Source organism: Phocoena phocoena, chromosome 7 (genome assembly GCF_963924675.1).
Source record: "Phocoena phocoena chromosome 7, mPhoPho1.1, whole genome shotgun sequence".
NCBI lineage: Eukaryota > Metazoa > Chordata > Mammalia > Artiodactyla > Phocoenidae > Phocoena > Phocoena phocoena.
This window is the reverse complement of record NC_089225.1, coordinates 1,522,676-1,535,511: the sequence shown is the minus strand read 5'-3', so window position 1 is coordinate 1,535,511 and position 12,836 is coordinate 1,522,676. Positions and strand designations below refer to the sequence as shown.

The 12,836-nt window shown below is 44.5% G+C and overlaps 1 protein-coding gene across 1 annotated transcript in view; it reads right to left on the bottom strand.

Moving 5' to 3' along the window:
- The window catches only part of SCTR (secretin receptor), a 64,230-nt gene that overhangs the window by 42,052 nt on the left and 9,342 nt on the right, over positions 1 to 12,836 (bottom strand). Inside the window, exon 2 of the mRNA XM_065881194.1 lies at positions 10,337 to 10,442. Coding sequence (XP_065737266.1) covers positions 10,337 to 10,442 — 106 coding nt within the window. The remainder of the gene's footprint in view (positions 1 to 10,336; positions 10,443 to 12,836) is intronic.

Sequence of the window (12,836 nt, the reverse complement as noted above, 5' to 3'; positions counted from 1 at the left end):
ACGAGCTGCATCTGGGGCCTGAAAAGTCCTCCTCGTCCTCCCTGGCTGAGACACCTCCTTTCACGCTGCCTCTCACAGTACACAGACATTAACTGGTGTCAACAGTCTCTCTCTTCCTCTTTTTTTTTTTTTCTTTCCAAATGCTAATCTTTTCTTGGGAGGGTGAGAATATCAGTCCCTCACAGCTCAGTCTGGATTGTAAAATAGACAATCCTCAGGATTTGCACTCAAAAGATATGGGCTGAGAGTCCTGTTTCAGCTCTGGGGGATCCCGTGCCTCTAAGAGCCTCAATTTCCTCATCTGTGAAGTGGGGATGACAACGGTACTTACTGCACAGGTTGTTTTAAGAACTGAAAAAATATGTCGAAAATGCTACATGAACATAAGTTACTTGTTTCTGAAAAACGAGCCCAGATCAGTAGTGCCAAGGAAAGGGTGAAGAGAGCTGGGCTCTGGGCAGGGGAGGGAGGTCCCAGGTTGCCTTGCTGCCAGTGGCCCTCAGGAGCCAGGAGAAGCCAGAAAAGGACTGGAATGTTTGTTAAGAGAAACTGCATTAAAAGCCAGCACGTAAGACACACTGATAGCAGCGCCACCACGTGGATGAACCTTGGAAACATTAGAGCAAGGAGGTGACACAAAGGTCACGGACTGTGGCTCCATTTGTTATGAAATGTCCAGAGTCAGCAAAAGCACAGAGACGGAGTGGATGCAAGGTTGCCAGGGGCGGAGGGGGGCAAGATGAGGAGTGACTACTCAACGGGTACAGGTTTTATTTGGGGTGATGAGAGTGCTTTGGAGCTACATAGAGGTGGTGGTGGCTGCACTGTGAACGCACCAAATGCCATTGAGCTGTTTGCTTTAGGGTGGCTAATATTGTGAATTTCACCTCAATAAAAAAGCACTGCCCTCCCGCCACCGCTAGAAGCCAGCCCATGTTCTTTGGGAGTGGGCAACCAGCCGGCAGAGACAAGAGGAAAAGGGGATGCTGTGTCCCCATTTTGAAGGCGAGGACACAAAGGTCCAGAGAGGATCGGGGTCTTGCCCAAGGTCACACGGCCCCTAAGTGACAGAGCAGCACACCTGCCCAGGTCTGTCCAAACTGCTAAGCCCACATCCTTCCTGCCACTGCACTGTCTCTCGGGAACATTCTTCCTTAGGGAGAGGCAAAGCCCTTCAACCGGCCAGCTCTGAGGGGGTATCAGCTTCTGAAAACAGAGCAATAAATAGCCGGGTAGAGCACGCCATGCAGCTATTAGGGTGACCCTGAAATGTTCCCACAAAATGTTCCGAAGGCCTTGGCCACCTAACCCGGAATAGCTGAAGAGTTAATTTTTTATTCATGATAAGTGTGCCGGGCTTGGTGACAGCTCGTTTCCTGGGACTCTTCTGACATTCAAACATTAACCTCCTCCCCAGGGAAGACCGGGCAGCTTAACCATTAACCTACACCCCCAACAGAGAGTCAGCCAGCCCCTCCCCGCCTCAGGCGCCAGACAGATCCTTGCTGGGGACGGAGGGCCTGTGGGCCCAGGTGACCAGGACTTCAGGAGTCGTGCTCCTGAGTGGAGGTTATGGGGCCGGATCCCCCCCAGGCGGTCTCAGCCCCAGCCCCCATCCCCGCAACCTGGCCCTGATGGGGATCCGCGGGGCGGAGCCTGACCAAGGGCTCCATGCCTTTGCTGTTTCTCCTGTTTTCATTCTTTGAAGAAATCTTCCCCCGCGGCCACCGTGTCGGTTCTAAGCTCCACGATGGGTCTTCTGGTTCAGCTTTCTCAACCTGACAGCGGAACAGGCCTAAAGACTTTCCCAGGAGTCCAGGTCCTCAGAAGACTTCAGAAGACTCAGAAGTCTTCTGGCTCAGGCGCTTTTAAACCAGGTTTTCAAAACAACAGACCCCTTTTCCTAAATGAAAATTGCAGAAGGCCAAAATGCAAAACAGATCCAAGCGGCCCGAGCCTTTGCCCCGTTCACCCAGCTGCCACGGCCTGGCCAGACACAGTTGCAATTACTGCGTGTGCGGCACAGCCCCATCGCACACGAGGAGAGCGAGGTCTCCCCAGGGAGCTCACGGCAGAACCTGGCAGGAGTCCCACTGCGCCTTCTCAGCCCTGGATGCACAAGTAGGTCCACATGGGAGCCTCTGGGGACAGAAGATGGCTAGACCTGCTCCAGGTCGGTGCTCCAGGTCTGAGCACATCCGCAGCCTCCCAGGAACTGCAATGTGAGGTCAGCATCCACAGGGTGACGGGCCCCCAGGTCAGGCTCTGGTGAGCACTCCCCATGGGTGACGTGGCTACACTTCTCACCCCAGCTGGTCTGTGACGAGCGGGGCAGGCCAGGGGCGTCCATGTCCTCTGCTGCAAAGGCTCTGCTTCACCTCTCTCTCTCTCCTTCAAGTCTCCTCTCTCCCTGCTCTCAGTCAAACGTCTGCACTCACTCATTCACCCAGTAAGTCATCAACAAACACACAACAACTACTAGGTCTCGCAGGCCCTGTGCCCCGCACTGGGGAAAAAGGGGAAAGTAACACAGTCCCTCCCAATCCAGGAAACACATCCCTACGATGCAGTGCAGAGGTGCCAGGAGGGAGAGAAACAGAGGGTCCTGCAGAAGTCCGGGTGGCCAGTTACACGGGGAGAAATTGTTCCTGGAGGAGTCTAAAAAGGAGAGTGGTTGGCAGAGTGGAAAACAGGGAATGGTGTTGAAGCAGAGGGATCAGCATGTGCAAAGGCGCAGAGGCATGAGAGAAACATACACGGTCAGGAAGTTGTAAGCAATTTGGTTGAGCCAAGCGGCAATGTCTGGGATGGATGCGTGGACAAGGGAGTGGGAGCTAAACCTCATCCTGCAGCCACTGGGGAGCAATAGGACATTTAAACACTTCAGATGCTTATTTTTAAAATAACAGTCTGTAACTTCTAAGTGTGAACTAAAGTTCACCATCATCTCTCCCAGTGGCTTGCCATTCTAGGCTTTATCCCTCAGGCCTGAATGCAAGTCCCACGCTCTGTCACGGGAATTTCTGGCGTTCACCTTGGGGACATGCAGGCAGCTGTAGTTTCTGGGGTGACAGGAGGGCCCAGGAAGTCAGGAGGCTGTGGCTCAATGGTGGGCCCCTGTGAGCCGTAAGACTACTGTCTGGCTCCCCCGAAGAACCTGCCACAGCCAGCAGAGGGGAAGGAAAGGCTCAACCTACGGAAGGAAGTTGTCATCCTGCCCCGTCCCTCATGCAGAGGACGGGTGACTCCACTGAAGCCCATCGCAGCACCCACACTGCTGGGCCTCTGCCGCCCACGGCACCACCTTCCTCCTGCCCCCGGCTGCTCCTGATGGATTCGTGCAGGGGCCCGGGGCCGCTCCGGGGCCCTCTCCTCCTCCCCTTCCCTCATCCTCTCCTCCTGCAACCTCAGCCTCAGTTGCCAGCCAGACAGAAGTGTTCCCCAGCCCGGCCCTCCTCTGAAGCCTCCACTCCGTGTGTCTAGAACTGAACTCACGACCTTCCTCTCTTCTCCCCCAAAATACTCCCCCCTCCTCCCTGGAAGTGCTGCAGCCACCTTACAACCAGGAGGCGAATGCCACACATTGAGCAGAAAGACAGGAGGGATCTGGACACCTGGGAACTCTGCACCAGCTCTGGATCTTTTGTGGTGTCTAAGAAACCGACCCCTATTTGGTGAAGCTTGCTTACCAAGTCTCTGCCACATGTACAAAAACACATTCCTAAGCCATAAGAGAGGAGTCCAAGCTCCTTTTTACTCACCATTCTCACCTCACAGCAAGAAGTGCTAAATATTTTTTGAACGGATTCTTTCAATTTCACACCAACCCAATAAAACAGATGTTGAAACTGAGGCCCAGAGACATAGAACTTGTTCAAGATCACACAGCCTAATTTAAAAGCCTGGGCTCCCCGTTCCCCCTCTGCACCCCTCTTCCTCTCTCTTTCTTTTGGAAAATGCAGAGATGGGGCTGCCTTCCCCTCGCAGCCACACACATAGCGCCGCCATCGCCACCAGAGGGCAGACAGTTGTGTTCAGGGAGCGGGATGCGGGACGGGAGGGAGGGGAGGGAGGGGAGGGGAAGTCCTGGCGGACACAGCTGAGACGACCAGAAGGCACAGCGGCAGCCGCGGTTCGGGGGCAGCCAGATTCCTGGGAGGGGGGCAGGGAAGGAGTCACGGGCCTGGCCGTGGGGGACGAGAAAGTGGGCGACCAACAGTCCAAGGATCCCAAGAGCAAAGGCCATGACTTGGAGATAAGAGTACTGCAGAAGGACCTGTCTGGTCTGTACGCCGACAAGCCAGATAACCTAGATGGAAAGGATCAATTCCCAGAAACACACAACCTACCAAGACGGAGGTATGAGCAAGTAAAAACTCGGAGCAGACCTCTAACTAGTCGGGAGATGGAATGTGTCATAAAAAATCTCTCAACAACAAAAGCCCAGATGGCCTCATCGACAGGGTCTACCAAATGTTTAGAGGAATTAACACCAAGCCTCCTCAAAGGCTTCCAAAAAACCGTAAAGGAGGAAACACTTGCAAAATCATTCTATGAGGCCACCATCACCCTGATACCAAAGCCACACAAAGACTCTACAAGAAAAGAAAACTACAGACCAATATCTGCGATGAACATTGATGTAAAAGTTCTCAACAAAATACTAGCGCATTGAATTGAACAGCACATGAAAACAATTATACACTATGACCAAGTGGGATCTATTCCTGCGATGCAGGGGTGGTTCAAAATGTGAATATTGCTCAATGCGATACACCACATTAACAAAATGAAGAACAAAAACCACAGGATCATCTCAGCTGGTGCAGAAAAAGTATTTGACAAGATTCAACACCCTTTCATGATAAAAAACACTTATGCTAGAAATAAAAAGAAACTATCTCAATATAATAAAGGCCATATATATAAAGGCCACAGCGAACATCATACTCAATGATGAAGCCTGAAAGCTTTTTCTATAAGATCAGGAACAAGACAAGGACACCCACTTTTGCCACTTGTATTCAGCATAGTACTGGAAGCCCTAGCGTATAGCAAGTAGGCAAGAAAAATAAATAAAAGGTGTCCAAATTGGAGGAAAGAAGTAAAATTATCTCTGTTTGCAAACAATGTGTAGAAAACCCTAATGATGCCTCAAATGGACTCACCAAAGTGACAGGGTAGATATAAAATCAACACACAAAAATTAGTTGCATTCCTATACACTAGTGAGGAACAACCTACAAAGGAAATTATGAAACAAATCCATTTACAATAGCATTAAAAAGAACAAAAACCTTATGAATAAACCTAACTACCAACGTGAAAGACATGCACACTGAAAACTACCAAACACTGCTGAAAGAAATTAAAGGCACAAATAAATGGAAAGACAACCTGTATTCATGGATTAGATGTCATAATATTTTAAGATGTCAATACTACCCAAAGTGATCTACAGATTCAATGCAATCTTTATCAAAATCCCAATGACAGGGACTTCCCTGGTTGCCTAGTGGTTAGGATTATGGGCTTTCACCGCCATGGCCCAGGTTCAATCCCTGGTCAGGGAACTGAGATCCCGCAAGATGCATGGCACAGCCAAAACCAACAACAACAAAGAAATCCCAATGACAGAAATATTTCATTTAATATTTATGTATTTAATATTATTTTCAGAAATAGAAAAATTCATCCTAAAATTCTTAATGGAATCTCAAAGGACCTGGGAATAGTTAAAACCATCTTGAAAAACAACAAATTTGGGGATCTCATATTTCCTGATTTCAAAACCCATTTGAAAGCTACAGTAATCAAAACAGTGTGGTACTGGCATAAAGACAGACATATAGACCAATGTAATAGGAAAGAGAGCCCCCAAATAAACCTTCACATATATGGTCAAGTGATTTTTTTAGCAAGGTGCCAAGACCATTCAATGGGAAAAGGACAGTCTTTCAACAAATGGTGCTGGGAAAACTGAATGTCCATGTGCAAAAGAATGAAGATGGACCTTTACCTTATACCACACATAAAAATTAACTCAAAAATGGACCAAGGACCTAAATGTAAGAGCTAAAACTATAAAATTCTTAGAGGAAGTTTCATGAGATTGGATTTGGCAATGCTTTCTTGGATATGACACCAAAAGAACAGACAACAAAAGTAAAATTAGATATATTAGGTTATACATCAAACTTAAAAACTTGTACATCAAAGGACACAATCAACAGAATGAAAAGGCAACCTACAGAACAACAGAAATCATTTGCAAATCATATATCTGATAAAGGGTTAATATCCAGAATATATAAAGAACTACAACTCCATAACAAAAAACCAAACAACCCTATTTTAAAATGGTCAAAGGACTTGAAAGGACATTTCTTTAAAGAAAACATACAAATGGCCAAGAAACACAGGAGAATATGCTCAACATCACTAATTATCATGTAAATGCAGATCAAAACCTCAATGAGATACCATAGGCCAATCACAAAAAGACAAATACCGTATGATTCCAGTTATTTGTGGTACCTAGAACCACTCAATCCACAGAAACAGAAAGCAGAATGATGGTTCCCAGGGGATAATGGAAGAGAGGAAAAGAGTTGTTGTTTAATGGGTATAGAGCTCCAGTTTTGCAAGATAAAAGGTTTTGGAGATTGGGTGCACAGCAATGTGAACTTAACACAACTGTACTGTACACTGAGAAATGGTTAAGTTGATGAAGTTTACATGTTTTATTAAACTTCTTTTTAAATTTCTTCAAAGAAGACATACAGATGGCCAACAGGCACATGAAAAGATGCTCAACATCACTGATCATCAGGGAAATACAAATCAAAACCACCACAAGGGCTTCCCTGGTGGCGCAGTGGTTGAGAGTCCGCCTGCCGATGCAGGGGTCGTGGCTTTGTGCCCCGGTCCGGGAGGATCCCACATGCCACGGAGCGGCTGGGGCCCGTGAGCCATGGCTGCTGAGCCTGCGCTCCGCAGTGGGAGAGGCCACAACAGTGAGAGGCCCGCATACCACAAAAAAAAAAAAAAAAACACAAGATATCACCTCACACCTGTCAGAATGACTATTATCAAAAAGACAAGAAATAACAAGTGTTGACAAGGGTGTGGAGAAAAGGGAACCCTCGTGCACTGTTGGTGGGAATGTAACTGCTTCAGCCACTGGGGAGAAACTATGGAAAGTCCTCAAAAACTTAAAAAATAGAATTATCACATGATCCAGCAATTCCACTCCTGGGTATTTATCCAAAGAAAACAAAAACAGTAATTAGAAAAGATTCATGCACCCCTATGTTCACTGCATTATTTACAATAGTCAAGATACGGAAGCAACCCAAGTGCCCATCAACAGATGAATGCACGGATAAAGAAGATGTGGTACATATATACACAATGGAATGTTAGTCATAAAAAAGAATGAAATCTTGCCAGTTGTGACGATATGCATGGACCTAGAGGGTATTATGATAAGTGAAATAAGTCAGACAAAGACAAATACTATACGATTTCACTATGATTTCTATGATTTTATAAATGTGGAATCTATAAAACAAATGAACAAACATAACTAAAAAGAAACACGTTACAGAGAACAAACAGGTGGTTGCCAGAGGGAGGCAGGGTGGGGGAGGAAAGAAATAAGTGAGGGATATTAAGAGATACAAAGTCCCAGTTGCAAAATAAATGAGTCACCGGTATGAAATGTACAGAGTGGGGAATGTAGTTAATAACTATGTAATATCTTTGTATGGTGACACATCATAACTAGACTTGTCTTGGTGATCATTTTGAAACATATAGAAATATTAAATCACTATGTTCTGTATCAGAAACTAACATAGCGTTGTAGGTCCATTATACTTTGAAAACAATCAAACAGACAAATTCGTAGACAGAGATCAGATTTGTGGGTACCAGAGGCCGGGCTGGGGGGAACTGCAGGAAGGTGGTCAAAAGGTACAAACTTCCAGTTATAAGATAAGTAAGTGGTAGGGATGTGGCGTGCAGCGTGATAAACACAGTCACCACTGCTGTGTGTTATATGTGAAGGTCGTTCAGAGAGCAATCTCCAGAGTTCTCGTCACGCCATTTTTTTCTAGTTCTTTAACTCTGCACCTATAAGAGATGATGGTGTCACTAAACTTCTTGTGATAGTCACTTCATGATGTATGTAAGTCAGATCATTATGCTGTGCACCTTAAACTTATACACTGCTGTGTGTCAACTATATCTCAATAAAACTAGAAGAAAAAGAAAGAAAAATGGTTAAGACAGTAAAATTTACGTTACACGTATTTCACTACAATTAAAAAAACAAAGCAAAACACTGACAACATCAAATGTTGTCAAGGATGTGGAGCTACAGGAACGCTCATTCACTGCTGGTGGGAAATTAAAATGGCGCAGCCACTTGAAAGACAGTTTTGGCAGCTTCTTACGAAACTGAGCATGCTCTCACCATACGATCTAGCAACCATTCTCTTTGGTATTTATCCAAATGAATTGAAAACTTATGTCTGCAGAGAACAACTTGATTTAGAATTGCCAAAACTTGGAAGCAACCAAGATGTCTTTCAGTAGGAGAATGGATAAACTGTGGCACATCCAGACAGTGGAATATTCTTCAGCTCAAAGAAGAAATGAGCTACCAAGCCATGAAAAGACATGAGAAAAACCTTAAATGTATATTACCAAGTGAAAGAAACCAACCTGAAAAGATTACACACTGCATGATTCCAACTATATGACTTTCTGGAAAAGGCAAAACTATGGAGAGAGTAAAAAGATCAGTGGTTGCCAGGGGTTAGAGGAGAGAGCGGGATGCATAGGTGGAGCACAGAGGATTTTCAGGCAAGAGAGACTACTCTGTATGATAGTATAATTGTGGATACATGCAATCATACATTTTTCAAAACCCACTGAATATGAACACTAAGGGTGACCCCTAATGTAAACTGTGGACTCTGAGTGACGATGGTGTGTAGGTTCATCAGCTGTAACCAATGTAGCACCGGCTGCAGGATGCTGACGGTGAGGGAGACTGTGTGTTTGGGTGGGAGGGGGTAGCAGAGAGTACGTGGGAACGCTCTGTACTTTCTGCTCCACTCTGCAGGGAACTGCTCTAAAAAATAAAGTCTATTAAAAAGAAATTCACATCACATAAAATTAACCATTAGCCATTTTAAAGTACAATCAGTGGCATTTAGTACATTCACAGTGTTGTGTGACCGGCACCTCTATCCAGTTGTAGACACTTCACCACGACCAAAAGGCAGTTCCTACACAGTTACTCCCCAGCCATTTCCCCTGAGCCCCTGACAACCATGAATCTAACTTCTGTCTCTATGAATTTGTCTAATCTGGACATTTCATACAAGGAGAATCATATAACACATGGCCTCTTACAACAGACTTCTTTCACTTCACTTTTTAAAAAATTTATCCATGTGGTAGTATCAGTACTTCATTCCTTTTTAAGACTGAATACTGTTCTATTGTATGTACAGACCACATCTTCGTTACCCATTCATCAGCTGACAGACACTTGGGTTGTTTCCACCTGTTGCCTATTTGTAACCCGTGCTGCTAAGACCTTGCCTGTACAAGTCTTTGTCTGACTACCTGTAAAGGATTCTTCTCTTAATGCTACATCCCTCCCTGCCCTTAGATGAGTGAAAGCAAAGCAGATAAGTGAAGGAAGGGAACAGAAATAAAATTAACATGTAAATATCAAATTAATAATATTTACAGTCCTAACTAATAACAAATATTTAAATTAATAATATTTAAAATAATAATATTTAAGAAACACCTGTATTAACATACTTTATCTCATATATCTTTATAATTCTGATGTAGACTTTATCACCTGTGTTTTATAGATCAGTGAAGCAAGACTCAGAAGGTTAAATAATCTGTCCGTGTTCACACAGCCGGTGAGGGTCAGCCAGCAATGGACTCCAAGTTTTCCAGACCCCACGCTGCCTCTCCCATCAAACTAGCAGTAGAGGTGAGAGAATGGGTGAGAAGTACACTGCCTTGATAAGTAATTCTCACCAAAAGCTTACCTTGGTGAAGTCATCATGCAGAAGCTAATGGTTCAACAACCCTGGCCGTAACCACAAACTCAGAGAACCAAAGAGAGGCAATGACATGGTTTCTCTGGGTGTGTATAGACTGGTCACCAGGGTCACTCCAGGCCCGTCCCCTCAGCTTATTCTCTGAAAGGACACAGCTGCTCCAGCCCCTACCTGCCCCCAACCCAGTGGACCTGGACGCAACTCACATCCCAGAGTGGGCCCAGGTGTGCACGTACCTGGGGCCGGGTGCCTGGCCTTCTCCTCGGCGAGTCCCTGCAGACACTGGTCCCGTTCTTCCCGCAGCACCTGCAGCACAGCACACAGCCGAGGGAGGGCTCCCACCTGCAAGCCCAAAGTCGAGAATGCTCGTCACTGTCACGAAGCTGAGTCTAGTACGCAGGGCGGGGCCAGACAATGGAGACTCAAAATGAGGAAGACAGACTAGTGAATATGACAAAAAAAAGAGCATGCTCATAGATACAGACAACAAACTTGTGGTTACCAGCAGGAAGAGGGAAGGAGGGCAAGCTAGGGGCAGGGCAGTAAGAGGTACAAGCTGCTAGGTATAAAACAAGCTACAAGGATACGTTGTACAACACAGGGAACAGAGCCCATATTTTACAATAACTATAAATGGAGCATAACCTTTAAAAATTGTGAATCACTAATTGTACACCTATAGCCTATACAGTATCGTACAGCAACTATACTTCAATAAAAAAGACCTGTAAAAAAAGTAATGTAAACTAGAGACTTTAGTTAATGTATCAATATTAGCTCATCAATTTTAACAAATGCACCACTTTTATGCAAGACATTAGTAACAGGAGACACTGGAGAGGAAGGGTTGAGGGGGTATATGGTCATTCTTTGTACTTTCTGCAGACTTTTTCTGTAAACCTAAATCCTCTCAACGAAATAAATTATATTAATTTAAAAAGAATAAGGGGGAGAAATCAGTTCACCTACTTTAAAGACTCGCTGTATAGCTACAGTAATCAAAACAGCATGGTATTAGTAGAAGAACAGGCAATGGTGTTAGAGCGACTGGACAGCTACAGATAACAAAATGAACCTTGAACTAAGACTCATACCTTGTACAAAAATTACCTCAAAATGATCATGGACTTGAGCGCAAAACATTAAACTAAAACTTTTAGAAAAAACATAGAAAATCTTCAAGATGTAAGGCCAGGCAAAGATTTCTTATACTTGACACCAAAAGCACAATCCATAAAAAGAAAAAATTGATAAATTGGACTTCACCAAAATTAAAAACTTTTGCTCCAAGAAAAACCATGTTAAGAGGATGAAAAGGCAAGCTACAGATGAGGAGACGATATGTGCAATCTGCAAATTAGAACTAATATCTAGAACAGACAGAGAACATTCAAAACTCAATAGTAAACAAATTAAAAAATCTATTTAAGGACTTCCCTGGTGGTGCAGTGGTTAAGAATCCACCTGCCAGTGCAGGGGAAGCAGGTTCGATCCCTGGTCCAGGAAGATCCCACGTGCCGCGGAGCAACTAAGCCCATGCGCCACAACTATTGAAGCCTGTGTGCCCTAGAGCCCACAAGCCACAACTACTGAGCCTGTGCTCTGGAGCCTGTGAGCCACAACTACTGAGCCTGTGTGCTGCAGCTACTGAAGCCAGCACACCTAGAGCCTGTGCTCCACAATAAGAGAAGCCACCGCAATGAGAAACCCACACACCGCAAAGAAGAGTAGCCCCTGCTCGCCACAACTAGAGAAAGTTCGCACGCAGCAACGAAGACCCAACGTGGCCAAAAAAAAAAAAAAAAAATCTATTTAGAACATAGGCAAAATGCATGAAAAGACATTTCAGAGAAGACACACAGATGGCAAATAAGCACATGAAAAGATGTTCAACATTATTAGCTATTAGGTAAATGCAAATTGAAATGGTAATGTGATATCACTACATGCTTATCAGAATATCTAACATAAAAAATGACAACAATGCTGCCGAGGTTGTGGTGAAACTAGGTCACGGACACATTGCTGGTGGGACTGTAAAATGAGACAACCACTCTGGAAAACAGGTTGACAGTGTCTTAAGAAAAGCTAAACATGCAACTATCATATGACCCAGCCATTGCACTCTTGGGCATTTACCCCGGAGAAATGAAAACGTATATTCAGAAAAAAAACCCTGTACACTACTATTTGTAGCAGCTTTATTCCTAACAGCCCAAAACTGTAACAGTCCAGATGCCTTTCAATGGGTAAATGGTTAAACAAACTATGGTACATCCATACTATGAAATTCTACTCAGCGATAAAAAGGAACAAAGTAGTAATACATGGACCAACTTAAATGAATATCCAGAGAAATATGCTGAATGAAAAAGCCAATCCCAAACGGTTACATACTGTATGATTCCATTTATATAACATTCTTTTTAAAATTTAATTATTTTATATTGGGGTATAGTTGATTTACAACCTTTGTGTTAGTTTCAGGTGTACAGCAAAGTGATTCAGTTATACACGTGTCCATTCTTTTTCAGATTCTTTCCCCATACAGGTTATTACAGAGTACTGAGTAGAGTTCCCTGTGCTGTACAGTAGGTCCTTGTTGGTTATCTATTTTATATAGCGTAGTGTGTATATGTTAATCTCAAACACCTAATTTATCCCTCCACCCCCTTTCCCCTTTGGTAACCATAAGTTTGTTCTCTATGTCTGTGAGTCTGTTTTGTCAATACATTC